Source organism: Cebus imitator, unplaced genomic scaffold (genome assembly GCF_001604975.1).
Source record: "Cebus imitator isolate Cc_AM_T3 unplaced genomic scaffold, Cebus_imitator-1.0 Scaffold108, whole genome shotgun sequence".
NCBI lineage: Eukaryota > Metazoa > Chordata > Mammalia > Primates > Cebidae > Cebus > Cebus imitator.
The window spans coordinates 5,033,726-5,047,504 of NW_016107423.1; the positions used below are offsets into that span (position 1 = coordinate 5,033,726).

Here is a 13,779-nt window from a genome sequence, read left to right on the forward strand (position 1 = left end):
TAAAAAATTATTATAACTTTACTTGGGAATTTATTTCCGGGTATGAGACTTTAGATAACTTAATCACTAGAGATACTAGGTTAAATAACTCATTGATCCAATAATGTATCTAGATTTTCTCAAAGTCTTTACTGTTGCTTTAGTAATCTGCAGTTAATATTTGGCAAAAGGCAGAAAAACATGGCAAAGGAGTGCCTTCCCCTGGAGACTTGAACGTGGGAAGATGAGAAAGTGTAAGTCGACGTGTGATGCTTTTCTCCACCCTTTGGTTTCACCTGCTTCTTGACACAGGACTGAAACACATGCTATTCTGGCACGCTGTGCAGACTCAAAGTTTGCAGGACTGCCTGACACGAACAATCAGGACAACAGGAATCCGATCTCCTCTGTGGAAAGCAGGCGTCTCCCTGGGTGGCTCTTGGACCAAGTTCTGGTCTGATCTTGTAATTTGGGAAACAGCATTTTATGCTATTTTCATATTTATTTCTCCATATTAGACTCTGTTTTTACAGTGGTAGACTGAGGGAACATGACTTTTTGGCTTCACAGTTTTTTTTCTTTTCTGATCACAGTTTGGTTAAAATGTACCACTGAATATCAGCACAGGAGCCCAGTTATGGGTATGTCAGCCTTAGAAGTAAAGTTTCTATGACTTATCTCATAGAATTCATTGTCCAAGCTTGTTTTTCTTCTTGCCAATAGCGCTAAAGTGACATCATTTAAACTGTAGGGGTTTCACTGCTTTGTTTCATCTGAGTGTTATTTGCTTTAGCGCTGCTAATTCCTGACTTTTGCTGTATAAACAGTTTCAGTACTTCTGTGAGGCCACACAACATGCTTTATGATGACACAGCTGACTAAAGCTGCCTTTTCTTCTGCTAACACCCTTCGAATACTTTTGACAATATTGCCTCTCAATTGTTTCCTCCCACAAAAGCTGCCAATTATAGCACAGGCACAAAAGGCCTGCTTTTCCAATCGCACTGCACTGGTATCAGGTTAACTAAAAGCACAAAACAAATGGTGATTTAAAAAAAAATAGGAATAGTATACCTTCTATGTATTTACACATGTTTGTAGAAACTTCAGTTAGTTGCAAATCTGAAATGATACAAGCCACTCCCTGCAATAGCCTCTATCCTATGGAAACACAGCTTATGACATGACTGTTAAGACACTGAAGAAATGGGGTTATGTGGAGAGCCCATCTGCGTCAGAACTTTGTCCAGCCACTGCAGCGGCCCATGAAGATGAATCTCAATCCAGCAGGGGGTGCTGGTGACATCCTGGCGATGATACTCAGCGCCCCAACCCTGAAAAACAAGAAAGAAGCTGAGTGATGGTGCCACACTTAAACTCAGCCTCCCGAGCCCCACACAGAGCCCCACACAGAGTTCAGCTCACACCCCAGGGTAGCTCCTGAGATCTGAGAGGAAGAGAACATGGCCTCTACGTTCCTGTAAAGACAGGACAACTCTTGCACCAACCAAATGCCTTCAGATGAATCCAAATCAGTGCACTCCCTCAGGGTTCACAACTAGGTATCTGGACCTGGAGAGTTCTGGAACTCCAGTCACATGGGAAGCACTGACAAATAATTTTCCTTTCCACAAACGAAGAAACTTGACCTTCTGTTCCCCCCTTCTTGCCTAGGACAGTGTTTTACACAAAATGGCTACTGCAGACCAGTGAATGGACCTGAAAGGCGTAAAGAGAGAACTGGAAGGCATGCTGGGATTTTCAGGACTAATTATCAAAGCTTGCTTGTCTTCTCTCTCTCTGTCTCTCTGGCTTACTTGGCAATTTCCCTTTTATCACCATTCAAAGGAGAGACAGTAAAATTTTTTTTTAATTTTACGTATTTTTCTCTGTATGTTATACATCAATGAAAAGATATTTTAAAATGAAGGGAGATCACAGCCAAGTAAATTAGTTTTGTGACTGGGAGCAGTGATTCTCTGAAGAGTTTTTTAAAACTTGGATTTCAACACAACCGTGTTGCCTGATTACATTTCACATTTGTGACTGAGAACCTCAAGTGAACCTGTGATGTCCCCAGCACATAGCCACAACCCACCCCCTAGTCCCTTCTCTCACGTCCCCCTTTAGGTGACCACTCCTCCCCACCAAAACCACCAACCCTTTTATCCCTGTCCACATCTGCAACTGATGGATTTATTTTGTATTTTAATGAGAAAAATGAAGATATCAGAAATGCGTTTCCATAGCGCCTGCACCCACATACTCGGCCTTTCTACCTCTTACCACAGATTAATTATCCGTGTTTCCAAATAAGCTGGCCCCCCCATTTATGCACTCTCAGACCTGTCTTCCTAGAGACATCATTCCAGCAAGTCTTCCCTTGTCTCCTGCAATCTACTATATCAGTCCCATCAACACACGAACATGCTGAAATATCTTCCATCTTCAAGACACTTCTCTACCCTCAGCAGCTACTGCCCTATGTCTTTATCCTGCTTCCAGCAAAAACCCTCAGAAGAGTCAACCATACTGGTTGTCTCAAATTGTCTCCTTCCATTCTCTCTTAAATCCATTCTGATAATCATTTCACTGCAGCTGCCAACCAAACTTTTCTTGTCAAGATCAAAAAAGACCTTCATACTGTTAAAATGAATGATCAGCTCTCCGTCTTTGTGCTACGTGGGCAGCATTTGATTTAGTTCATCACACCTTCTCATCAATGCACTGTCTTTTCTTGGCTTCCAAAGCACCATACTTCTTGGTCTTATTCTACCTCACTGGTTGGTCTTTCTCAGTTTTCTTTGCTGATTCTTTCTCTTCTGTCCCATCTTTAAATGCTGAAGCATCCCACGGCTCAGTCCTAGAGCCCCCTGTCTTCTCTGTTTATTTATTTTTATTTATTTATTTATTTTGAGATGGAGTCTGACTCTGTCACCCAGGCTGGAGTGCAATGGTGCAATCTTGACTAACTGCAACCTCTGCCTCCCACGTGGTTGCCAGGTTCAAGCGATTCTCCTGCCTCAGCCTCCCAAGTAGTTAAGATTACAGGCACACGCCACCACGCCTGGCTAATTTTTGTATTTTTAGTAGAGATGGTGTTTTACCATGTTGGCCAGGCTGGTCTTGAACTCTTGACCTGAAGCGATCCACCAACCTCAGCCTCCCAAAGTGCTAGGATTATAGGCGTGAGCCACCACGCCTGGCCCTCTCAGTTTAAACTCAAACCTTTGGTGTTCTCATCCAGACTTAGGTAGTTAAAAATTGTCCTTTTGCTGACAATTCCCAAATTTGTATTTTGAGCCCAAACCTTTCTCCCCAAATCCAGACTCTTATATTGAACTGGCTACTCACATCCCCACTTGAATGTGGACGCACATCTCAATACACCTGCATCTTCTCCATCTTGACTGAAGGCAACTAACTTCATCTTCCTAACTCTTTCTCACCCCTGCATCTAATCTGCCTTCACAATTCAGAATCCTTCCATTTCTCACAACCTGCACTGGAACCCTCCAGGTGGGAGCGACTCTCACCTGAATATTGAAATAGCCTCCTAACTGGTTTCCCTACTTGCAACCTGGCCTGTGTAGTATCTATCCTCCACACAGAAGGCAGGACAATCCTTTAAAAACAGAATCAGATCATGAAAATGGTTGCACTGATCCCTGCAAAAGCTCACCATCTCCTTAGAGTCGCCGCTGACCTCCTGGCAGTGGCTCAGGAGGCCTCGCTGTGGTTCTCTGAGGCTGCTCTCGTCTCAATCCCCCTGCCCATTAGGCCCCAGCCATACTGCCCTGTTCGCTCCTCGGAGTCTCCAGGCATATGCTCTTGCCTTGCTCTTCCCTCTCCTTCTGCTCTTCTGCCAGAGGCACCTGGCCCTAGCTCCATGTCTCCTTCAGTCTCCGCTGACCTGTCACCTTTTCAGTGAGGCCCACCCTGATGTGCAGATGACTCCACTGCCCAGTGCTCCAATTCCCTTCACCCCTGCCTAGACTTTCTCTTTCCATCACCTTCTTTGTTATGGCTGTTGTTTATTTTCTGTCTCTCCCTCCTAGAATACTGGTTCCCTGAGGCCAGAGATCTGTGAGAAATCATTGGTATGTCCCATGGCCTGGCCTGACACATGGCAGGTGCTCAATAAATATTTCTTGACTGACCGAATAAGTCCTAGAATCAGTAAAAATCAGAGCTGAAAGAAACGTTAAAGAGATCTGATGTATCAGCCTAGTGGTACTCACCAGTGTTTGCTCAACTACAATTTTTTTTTAACTGATCATCTATAGTTATATTTACTATGGATTTATTTTAAACTTCCTGCAGTATTAGGAACAGTTTGTCTTCTGTATAAACTGTGTAACTTTATGATTTTAAAAAATGCCTATCTGAGAAATGTATCTAGTCATCAGGAAAATCAGATTTCTATATAAGCTTATATTTAATTATAGTAAAATAACTACCTATGAGATATTGGCATTTCATCCTAATTTTAAAAACATAGACCTGGAAAAAAAAAACTGTATGATTCAAATGATGCCCTCTGCTGGTTCTAAAGCAACAGAACATTCTAAAAGATTTCTAAGTTATCTGTCAATATAACTATAATATATGCTTTTAAAATATTAAATTTGAATGAAACTGCTTTGTCACTATGAAAGAGAAATGATTTCAAGGAGCTGTTTTTTAAATTAGAAACTATATTGTTCTTACTTTGTAAATAATTACTAAGATTATAAACAATAAAAACATAATGTATAGAAAATTATTTATCATGGTAATTTTAAAGTACAAATAAAATTTACTTTGAAAAAAAAAATGCCTGGACCAAGCCATGCTGATTCATTGGATGGATGCATGGCAGTATGAAAACTGTCATATATACCCAGGTAATCTGATAAACAAGTCCAGATTTTGAAATATTAGACTGATTTGTGAGTACTTTGCAACAGATAAAATAGCAGGTGATGAAACTGAAGGCTTTCGCTTCCATATACACACCCAGTTGTTCTTCCTTCCCACTAAGAAACCACCTTGGTTCTCTAGCCTTCATGGCAACCTTAACAACATTCAATATGAGAAATTCAACAAATACCCATCAACAGAACACAAACTACTCTCAGAATTAATCACACCCACCTGTTGTTTCTATTTCAAATTATTTATACCTTTATAACAGTACTTAATTTATTGTCTTGTATTAGAGCCAATCCTGCCTATTTTGTAGCTATTCATAAACATTATCTACCCCATGTGCCTGAATGCTTTTTTTTTTTTTTTTTTTTTGATAAGGGGTCTTTCTTTTTTTTTTTTTGTTGGAGTGCAATAGCACCATCTCAGCTCACTGCAACCTCCACCTCCTGGGTTCAAGAGATCTCTTGCCTCAGTCTCCTGAGTTGTTGGGATTACAGATGCCCATCACCACACCTGACTAATTTTTGTATTTTTAGTAGTGACAGGGTTTCGCCATGTTGGTCAGGCTGGTCAAACTCCTGACCTCCGATGATCTGCCCGTCTCAGCCTCCCAAAGTGCTGGGATTATAGGCGTGAGCCACTGCACCTGGCCTGCCTGTATGCTTTCTAAGAATAAAGATAGTATCTTACCGAATTCAGATAAATTCACCAACATTTACCAAGTGATAATAGTGCTTGGCAATTTGAAGGACAGAAAAATCTCTGTTGCATTAGTCCTATAAAATTGCTGTTGTTACATAATGTCATCTGCATTAAAAACAACCAGCTACCTTACTTGTTTTTCTTCAAAACAATTTTCATATAACTACTAAACAAGAATTTTCATATAATTGCTAAACAAGTTATATGTAAGAATTTTCATATAACTGCTAAACAAGACAGTTCATACTCAAAGAGGAACTCCACCTAAAAACAATAGAATTCAATAAAAATGGGTTTTGTCTATCTGAATTGACTGCAGAACTGTCCCATCAGTCGGGGTGCTTTTGTTTTGTTTCGTTTTTCACGGAACATTTTATAAAGTGGTAGCAAGCACTCCTTACCTTAACAAAACTCATCCGGATGGTGCACATCTTCGTCAGCTCATACACAACTTCAAAGCCGTGGTGAACTGACTGGGCCAGGAGCTGAGCGAAGAGCTGGTTGTTGAAGACCTTAAGGCTGCAGCCGCTGGGGATCTTGCAGACGGTGGCTGGGTGGAAGCCATGTTGATAGTTGCAGTTCCGGCTCTGGACAAAGATGCTGCTGTCACTCACGCACTCAGCATACACCTCTCCCCCGACGTAGTACAAGTGCACACCTGCAGACACAAAAACACTGACTTCCTTCACTGCCCTTTCATAGTGTGCCTCCCCCACTGATTCCTGAAACCGTAAAAGATGTGACTCCCTCCTATTAGGTTGGTTGTCAGATCACTGATCACATGAATGACATGTGTGACCTAAATGCCACTTAGTTTAATTGTAATCTGTGCTTTTCCCACAAATTCACTTAAAAGTGGATTGTGGCTGGGCACAGTGGCTCATGACTATAATCCCAGCACTTTGGAAGGCCAAGGTAGGTAGACCATTTGAGGTCAGGAGTTCAAGACTAGCCTGGCCAACATGATGAAACCCCTTCTCTACTAAAAATACAAAAATTAGCCAGGTATGGTGGTGGGCACCTGTAATACCAGCTACTCGGGTGGCTGAGGCAAGAGAACTGCTTGAACCTGGGAGGCGGAGGCTGCAGTGAGCCAAGGTAGCACTGCTGAACTCTAGCCTGGGTGCCAGAATGAGACGTCATCTCAAAAAAATAAATAAATAAAAATAAAAATAAAAAGTGGATTGCAACCTATGTTAACGATCACTCCCAAGAACCAATCAGTAATGTCTCATATACTAGTCCTCCCATCACTCCTGTTTATTCGTTTCAAAAATAAGGTTTTATAATATTAGAAATGAAGTGAATATCATACAAAAAAATCAAATAATCCTTTGTGTACATATACAAATTTTAAAATTTAAAACTGGACACAGTTAATATCATGAAAATGTTACTTAGGTGCATACATTAAACCCACTTCAGAGGAAACAATGACGCTTTAAAAATTTACCAAACTTATAAATCTGTTTCTCTTAACAAATACCTCAGAGACCTATTTCATTTACAAGTTTGTCATCCACTAATATAAATCATATAAACAATGTCTATTTTAAATTTGTGAACAGTGAAATTTCTACCACATTTTTAAGATACGGTAATATAAAAACTCATAAGCAAAATGTAGCCTTTATCACTTTATCTAACATTCTTGGAATTAAAGTTCAAAAGAGCATCCTGAGGCTGGACGCTCACACTTGTAATCCCAGCATTTGGGGAGGCCAAGGTGGGTGAATTATTTGAGGTCAGGAGTTCGAGATCAGCTTGGCCAACATGGTAAGACCCTGTCTCTACTAAAAAATACAAAAATTAGCTGGGCGCGGTGACACGCACTAATGCCAGCTACTCAGGAGGTGGAGGCTGCAGTGAGCAGAAATCACACCACTACTGCACTCCAGACTGGGTGACAGAGTGAGAGTCCACCTCACAAAAAAAAAAAAAAAAAAAAAAAAAAAAAAAAAAAGAAAGAAAAGAAAGAAAGAAACGCATCCTGAGAATGTTGTTGCTCCTGCTAATTTCCATCCCAAATTAAATTTTAGTTGATTCTTTCCCTCCAAATGTCTGGGTTTGAGATTTAATGTAAATGTATATAGCAAAGGGGCTGATGTTAGAAAAAAATGAAGAAACTCTAGTCTAGTGAATATTAAGTATCAGAACAATTTTACTCCAATTTTTGATGGGAAAAAACGTCTCCAGCACTAGAAGTCAATATGGTTACACATAGAATGGTGATCCAGTTAAAAGGTGTTTCTAGAAACAATCCTGAATGTACTTACACATTTGGGGTCTCCTCAAAATGCAACTGTGAAACTTTGGAAGAACTGAACTTACAGGCTTCCAGGGCTGCTCAGGGCCCGGTGGGCGTAACCTTGAATTTAGGAAACGTTACTGATGGAGCTGCTGGGAGTTTCTTTGGTCAGGTCCTAAGTAGCACTTGAGGCAGTTCTGCATTATATGTGACTACATCCCACCATATTTATTGTCTCCTTTTCCCTTAATAAAATTTGAGAGAAGAACAATTTTAAGTAGTATGTATCCCAGCCACATCACTCTGAAGAAACTAACCCAGGGGTGCACAGCTAAAGCACAGCTTGGATATCCAGGCCACGGCTGTCTTGCCACTGCCTCTCCTCTTCCTCAGCCAGAGGCTGGCTCCCCTCCTCCACTTCCCTCAGCCTTCCTCTCCCTTCTCTTTCTCCTCGCTGTTACTCTCCTGAATGGCCTTGGGCCCAGGCAGTGGTACCAGGGGACAAAAGGATGGTCCTAAGTGGCTGGGAGAGTTACTTGGCTGGGCTCCTATGATCATAAAGATAATGCTATGCTGGGCAAAATGCAAGCACTGCTTCCTACAACAATCCCTGTGGGCTCCAAAGGGGAAAGGCCTGCCTTATGGGGGTGGGTGGAGGATTTTTCAAGAGGGAAAGTAGAAGGAGCCAGAGTGGAGTACTAAGGATTTGGTCAGTATTAGAATTGAATGACCTTCAAATATATAATTCTCTTAAAACCTATTACATAGATATGATTTTTTTTTATTATGAGTCTGGTCTTTGGGGGCTGGTTGTCAATCCTGTTAAGGGCATCTGCAACCACAGCCCACTTTGGCAAAGCTACCAAGGCAGAGAAGAGCCTGGGCAGGTAGGCAGTCATCCAGCATCCTGAGAGACAAGCAGAGCCAATGGGACGAGCACACAGAGTCCTCCCTGAACACCAGGAAAAGGCGGAACCCAGCCTCAGGTTGAAGGAGGCCAGATTCTGGCCAGAGAAACCAGCACCGGAGGAAGAGTCAAGTAGCCCAAGGGTGTGATTTGCATCCATTTGGTAGGCTAATATCAGCTTTCAACTCTAGTATCATATTCAAGATCACCACAAAGTAGAGCAGTGGTTTTTAAACCTTAGCTTGTACCAAGATCACTTGCAGGGCTTATTAAAACAGATCACGAGTTCAGTGGGTCCAGAGTGAGGCTGGACGAACTGCACGTCTAATAGTTCCCAGGTGAGCCCAATGCTGCCTCACTGCGACACTCCCTGGCAACTACTGGATTGATGCTCAGGCTATGTTGACAGACCAGCCTCGGGAATTGGAAGGGTTGGACAAAATAAGTGTATGATACTTGGCAACTACTATCAGACAAAAGTTTCAAGAAATTCAGTATCCCACTCTGCTTATAAACAATAGCAGAAGTCTCCTGTGTTTTCATATCTATTTCAGGATTTCACCTCATGGAAGGTCATTATTTGTTAACTTTATGTTATGTGATATTCTTTTTTTTTTTTTTTTNTGGACAGCATCTCGCTCTGTTGCCTAGGCTGGAGTGCAGTGGCAGAATCTCAGCTCAGGGCAACCACCTCTGCCACCTGGGTTCAAGCAATTCTCGTGCCTCAGCCTCCTGAAGAGCTGGGACTACAGGTGCCCACCACCACACCCGGCTAATTTTTGTATTTTCTTAGTAGAGGGGAGGTTTCCCCCTGTTGGCTGGGCTGGTCTCGAACTCCTGACCTCAGGTGATCCACCCACCTTGGCCTCCCAAAGTGTTGGGATTACAGGCATGAGCCACCATGCCCAGCCAGTAATATTCCTTTAAGGTGGTACAGGAAAAGCATGAACATGTGCAGATTTTACTGAAGTCTACATTCTGACAGCTCTGTAAGAAATGTTTAGAAAAGACATCACATTTATTATTGTCACAATCAAATGTCATTAATATGTTCATTATTGTAATTAAGAAGCATTAGAAGTGGAAGGCAACGCTAGTGTTACAATCCTGCAGCCTGTTCTAACTCCTGGCAATAAGGAATAAATGCTCCAAAGGAAGTACTACCTGAGATCACAAAGAGAACCCTGGCAATGCCACGCTCAAGCAAGTTCCGCCCACATCCTGGATTACATATCTCCTTGGGCTGCGCCTTTCTTTATCTCAACTTTCCATTTGTGTGTGACTGTCACCCACTTTTTAGGAGATTAGGGAGTGCAGAGTCCTGTGTTTGTGGTTAATGAGGACCAGAAGAATTTTGGATTTAATTTGGGTTTGCTGGGTTGAACTACAAAAGCGTGTCTTTAATCCTCTTTGGTTGTCTTGAATGACAGGAAATGACTGGGAAGAGGGCAGGTTGGGCAGGCCGGTGAGAGTGTGCCAATCTACGGCATCTACTAACAGAGGAGGAAGTCGGTGCCTCAAAGTAGAAGGAAGGTGCAGGGATACCCTCCTTACTGGGAGGGAGGCGAAAAGATCGCCATAAAAGGCAGAGCGTCCTGCACAGAGAACGCCGAAGCCTCTCCACTCCCCTTGGGATAAAACCTAAACGTCCCAGAACAGGCGCAACACCTCCTCTGAGTTTGTAATTGATCTATCCCTTACCTTTGTTGCCTTTTCTTCTGCACAGCTATTTTAGAAGCTTTAGGAAAATACAAAAATGGTATTTTTAAAAATTCCTTATATAGTTAGATACAAACTCCAATAGATGGGAGAAAGGATATGAAGCCTGAGATTTGCTCTAAAATATTCTAGCAAAAATATCGTAGAGGGATGGATGAAAAAGAATGGCACAGAATATGAATCTTTATTGACGCTGGAGATAGCAAGATGAAGACTCATTATCTTCCTCTCTCTGTTTTTGTGTCTATTTCAAATTTCCCACAATAAAAAAAATGTGTTAATGGGTGGTTAAAAATAGTAATAATATAAAAGTACAGATTTCCAGATCCACACCACGACCTGGGTCAGAGGATGGAGGTAGGTCCTCCACAGGACTGTGCCTAGGGCTGTGCACTGCACAACCACTGCAAACCAGGGTTTGCCTCCTAGTCTGCAAAGCTTTGTGTAATTATTACGATCCTTTCCCAGCAGATGGCAGTAATTTCTCTTGAGGAAGAGGCACTTTTCCTAACTCACAAAAAGCCACCTCTGGGCTGATAATAAGGCTGGTCCTCCAAGACTATCCCCGATGACTGAGTCTCTCTGGACAACAAGATGAACAAGCTTGTTTGGGTCCGACTGCCCTACAGGGCATGTCCCAGCACTGCCATTCAAACATGCAGCCACTCTGCCTGGGCTGCAATGTGAGGCATCTCCCTTACCACTGCTGCTGCCTTCTAGGGCACCCTTACACACCATGCCCACCCATCCTCACAGGATCAAGAACGCCCACTATAGAAAATTTAGAAAATACGGACAGAAAATAAAAACCAGTCACAAAGCCACAGCCCAGAAATAATCAAAGCTAACATCTATTATATATCTTTCAGTCTTTTTTATGTGCTTTTTTTTTTTGAGACAGCCTCCTGACTAGTTGGGACTACAGGTGCACACCGCCACACTCGGCTAACTTTTTTGTATTTTTTGTAGAGATGGGGTCTCACCATGTTGCCCAGGCTGGTCTTGAACTCCCAACCTCAAGCAATCTACCCACCCTGGCCTCCCAAAGTGCTGGGATTATAGGTGTAATCCACCATGCTCAGCCATGTGCATTTTTAGGAAGAAAACCGGGATCATACTCTACAGGAAGTTTTAAAACTTGTTTTCAGTTAATAATATCTTGTGAACATTTTCTCAGGATATTAAGTATCCTGCAACATCAAGTGTGATGGCTATAACGGTGTGACATCACATCCTATGTTAAAATATTTTTTAGGATTTGCTTTTATTAAGATGAAAAGACTTACATGTGTTCAGAGGCAGAACAAATGACTATTTTGAAACAAGGAAATGAAATCCACTGGGAAAGGAAGCAAGTCAAATACCATCTGGACATACAGACCCTCTGCCCAAGGCGTTTGAACCAAAGCAAGTCCGTCTTGAGTAGATGCTGGGTAAAATAAGGCTAAGACCTACTGGGCTACATTCCTACACGGGTAGGGATTCTAAGTCATAGGATAAGATAGGAGGTTGGCACAAGATACAGGTCATAAAGACCCTGCTGATGAAACAGGCGGCAATAAAGAAGCCAGCTAAAACCAAGATAGCGATGAAGAGTGACCTCTGGTCATTCTCACTGCTACACTCCCACCAGCACCATGAGAGTTTACAAATGTCATGGCGAACGCTGTAACATCAGGAAGTTACCCTATATGGTCTAAAAAAGGGAGGCATGAATAATCTACCCATTGTTTAACATATAATCAAGAAATAACCATCGAAATGGGGAACCAGTAGCCCTTGGGGCTGCTCTGTCCATGGAGTAGCCATTCTTTATTTCTTTCCTTTCTTAATAAACTTGCCTTCACTTCACTCTGTGGATTTGCCTCAAATTCTATCTTGTGGGAGATCCAAGAACCCTCTTGTGGGGTCTGGATAGGGATCCCTTATTGGTAACACCTCTGCACGGAGCTGATTGATGAAACCCTTATGTCAGGATGAATTCCTTTCATCAAGCAAGAAGAATTACTAGAATTCTACAGAACTTGAGATATACAAGAAAATAAAGATCCATAAAAAGGTTTAAAAAACCCATTTCCAAAAACAATGCGATGACTTGGAATATGTGATCATTATTTTAAGGATATGCTTGATCTATCTCAGAAAGTCCAATAACCAGGGTTAATGGTTATCATTTTTTTCTCCCACAAAAGGAGAAAAAATTTTTTTTTTCATATTTTTCCCACAGATGGAAGCACAGATGTCAGGCAGGACAAATGCCACATGTCCACGTCCGCAAAAGAGAAATGGGCCAGTCTCACTCAAAGTGTTCTTGCATACCAAGAACCCAGCACAGGCTCATTGTAAGAGTTACCAGAGCTAACTTCAACGACAGCAGAAATTGTCACTGCTCAGAAAGGTTGTACTATTGATTATGATTATATTAAGTCATGAATTTCCAAGAAATATAATCCTACCTGAAGTTCTATGTTCATGCAGTCAACTCAAAGCTGTGGTTTGTATAATTATCTGGAAATCGAGGCCATCTTAAAAGCCAGTCTAAAAAAGCAGGCATGTGTTATCCTCCAATTATCTCGACTGACTATCACATCATTCCCAGATCATGGGGAACTTGCCCTTTGCTTTCTTTTGCGCTGGCACGTATCAGTCATATCAGTATTATACGTCAGTGGTTCTATAATCTTTTTCTGGAAAGATCCTGACAATCCTCTCCAGGTACTGGAGAGCTCTGTGTAATTCTTTGTGTAGTACTCCCCTTCTCACACAATATTTTTGTAAGGAAAACATAAAACCTTCTCTGATTTACTTTTTAAAAGCAAAATCTTGTAAAATTTCGGTACTTTATTATCAGCTGGGCCTTCTTCCAACATTGCAGAGTTGATTATGGCACACAAGGGCTGTGGCACATGATAGGCATTTTCACTCCATACTGAAAGATTCGATTCTACAAACAAGGAACTATGAGGGGTGCCAAGATAAAAGGGCAGGAGGGTCCATCCCCTCTAGCAAAGGGGAGCAACTGGGCCCGAGTCCTCAGGGTGCAAGTTCCTGGCATCAGTTGCGTGACCATGTGTAAGCTACTGAACTCATGGAGCTTTAGCTGTCTCATCTGTCAAATGGAACTGATAACCCTAACTTGTACAGTTACTATAAGGATTAGAAATTACATATAAATGCATACCAGTGTGTCTCTTACATATTAGGTAATCAATGGGGAGTGTAGCTATCATCATCATATTATTATTATTATTTTATACGTCATTGGAAAGAGCTCAAGTGATCTGCCTAATTTCTTACTTTTTTTTTTTTTTTT

General features: G+C 41.8%; 1 protein-coding gene across 3 annotated transcripts in view; it reads right to left on the minus strand.

Annotated features, from left to right (window-relative positions):
* Window positions 1–487: 487 nt before the first annotated feature.
* Window positions 488–13,779, minus strand: part of SMAD9 (SMAD family member 9) — a 73,992-nt gene continuing 60,700 nt past the window's right edge. For all 3 annotated transcript variants that reach the window (XM_037741830.1, XM_017537983.2, XM_017537982.2), the window contains 2 exons: window positions 5,994–6,250; window positions 488–1,313 (listed from right to left, as the gene is read on the minus strand). In XM_037741830.1, the coding sequence (XP_037597758.1) occupies window positions 1,170–1,313; window positions 5,994–6,250 (401 nt within the window). In that variant the 3' untranslated portion in view covers window positions 488–1,169. The remainder of the gene's footprint in view (window positions 1,314–5,993; window positions 6,251–13,779) is intronic.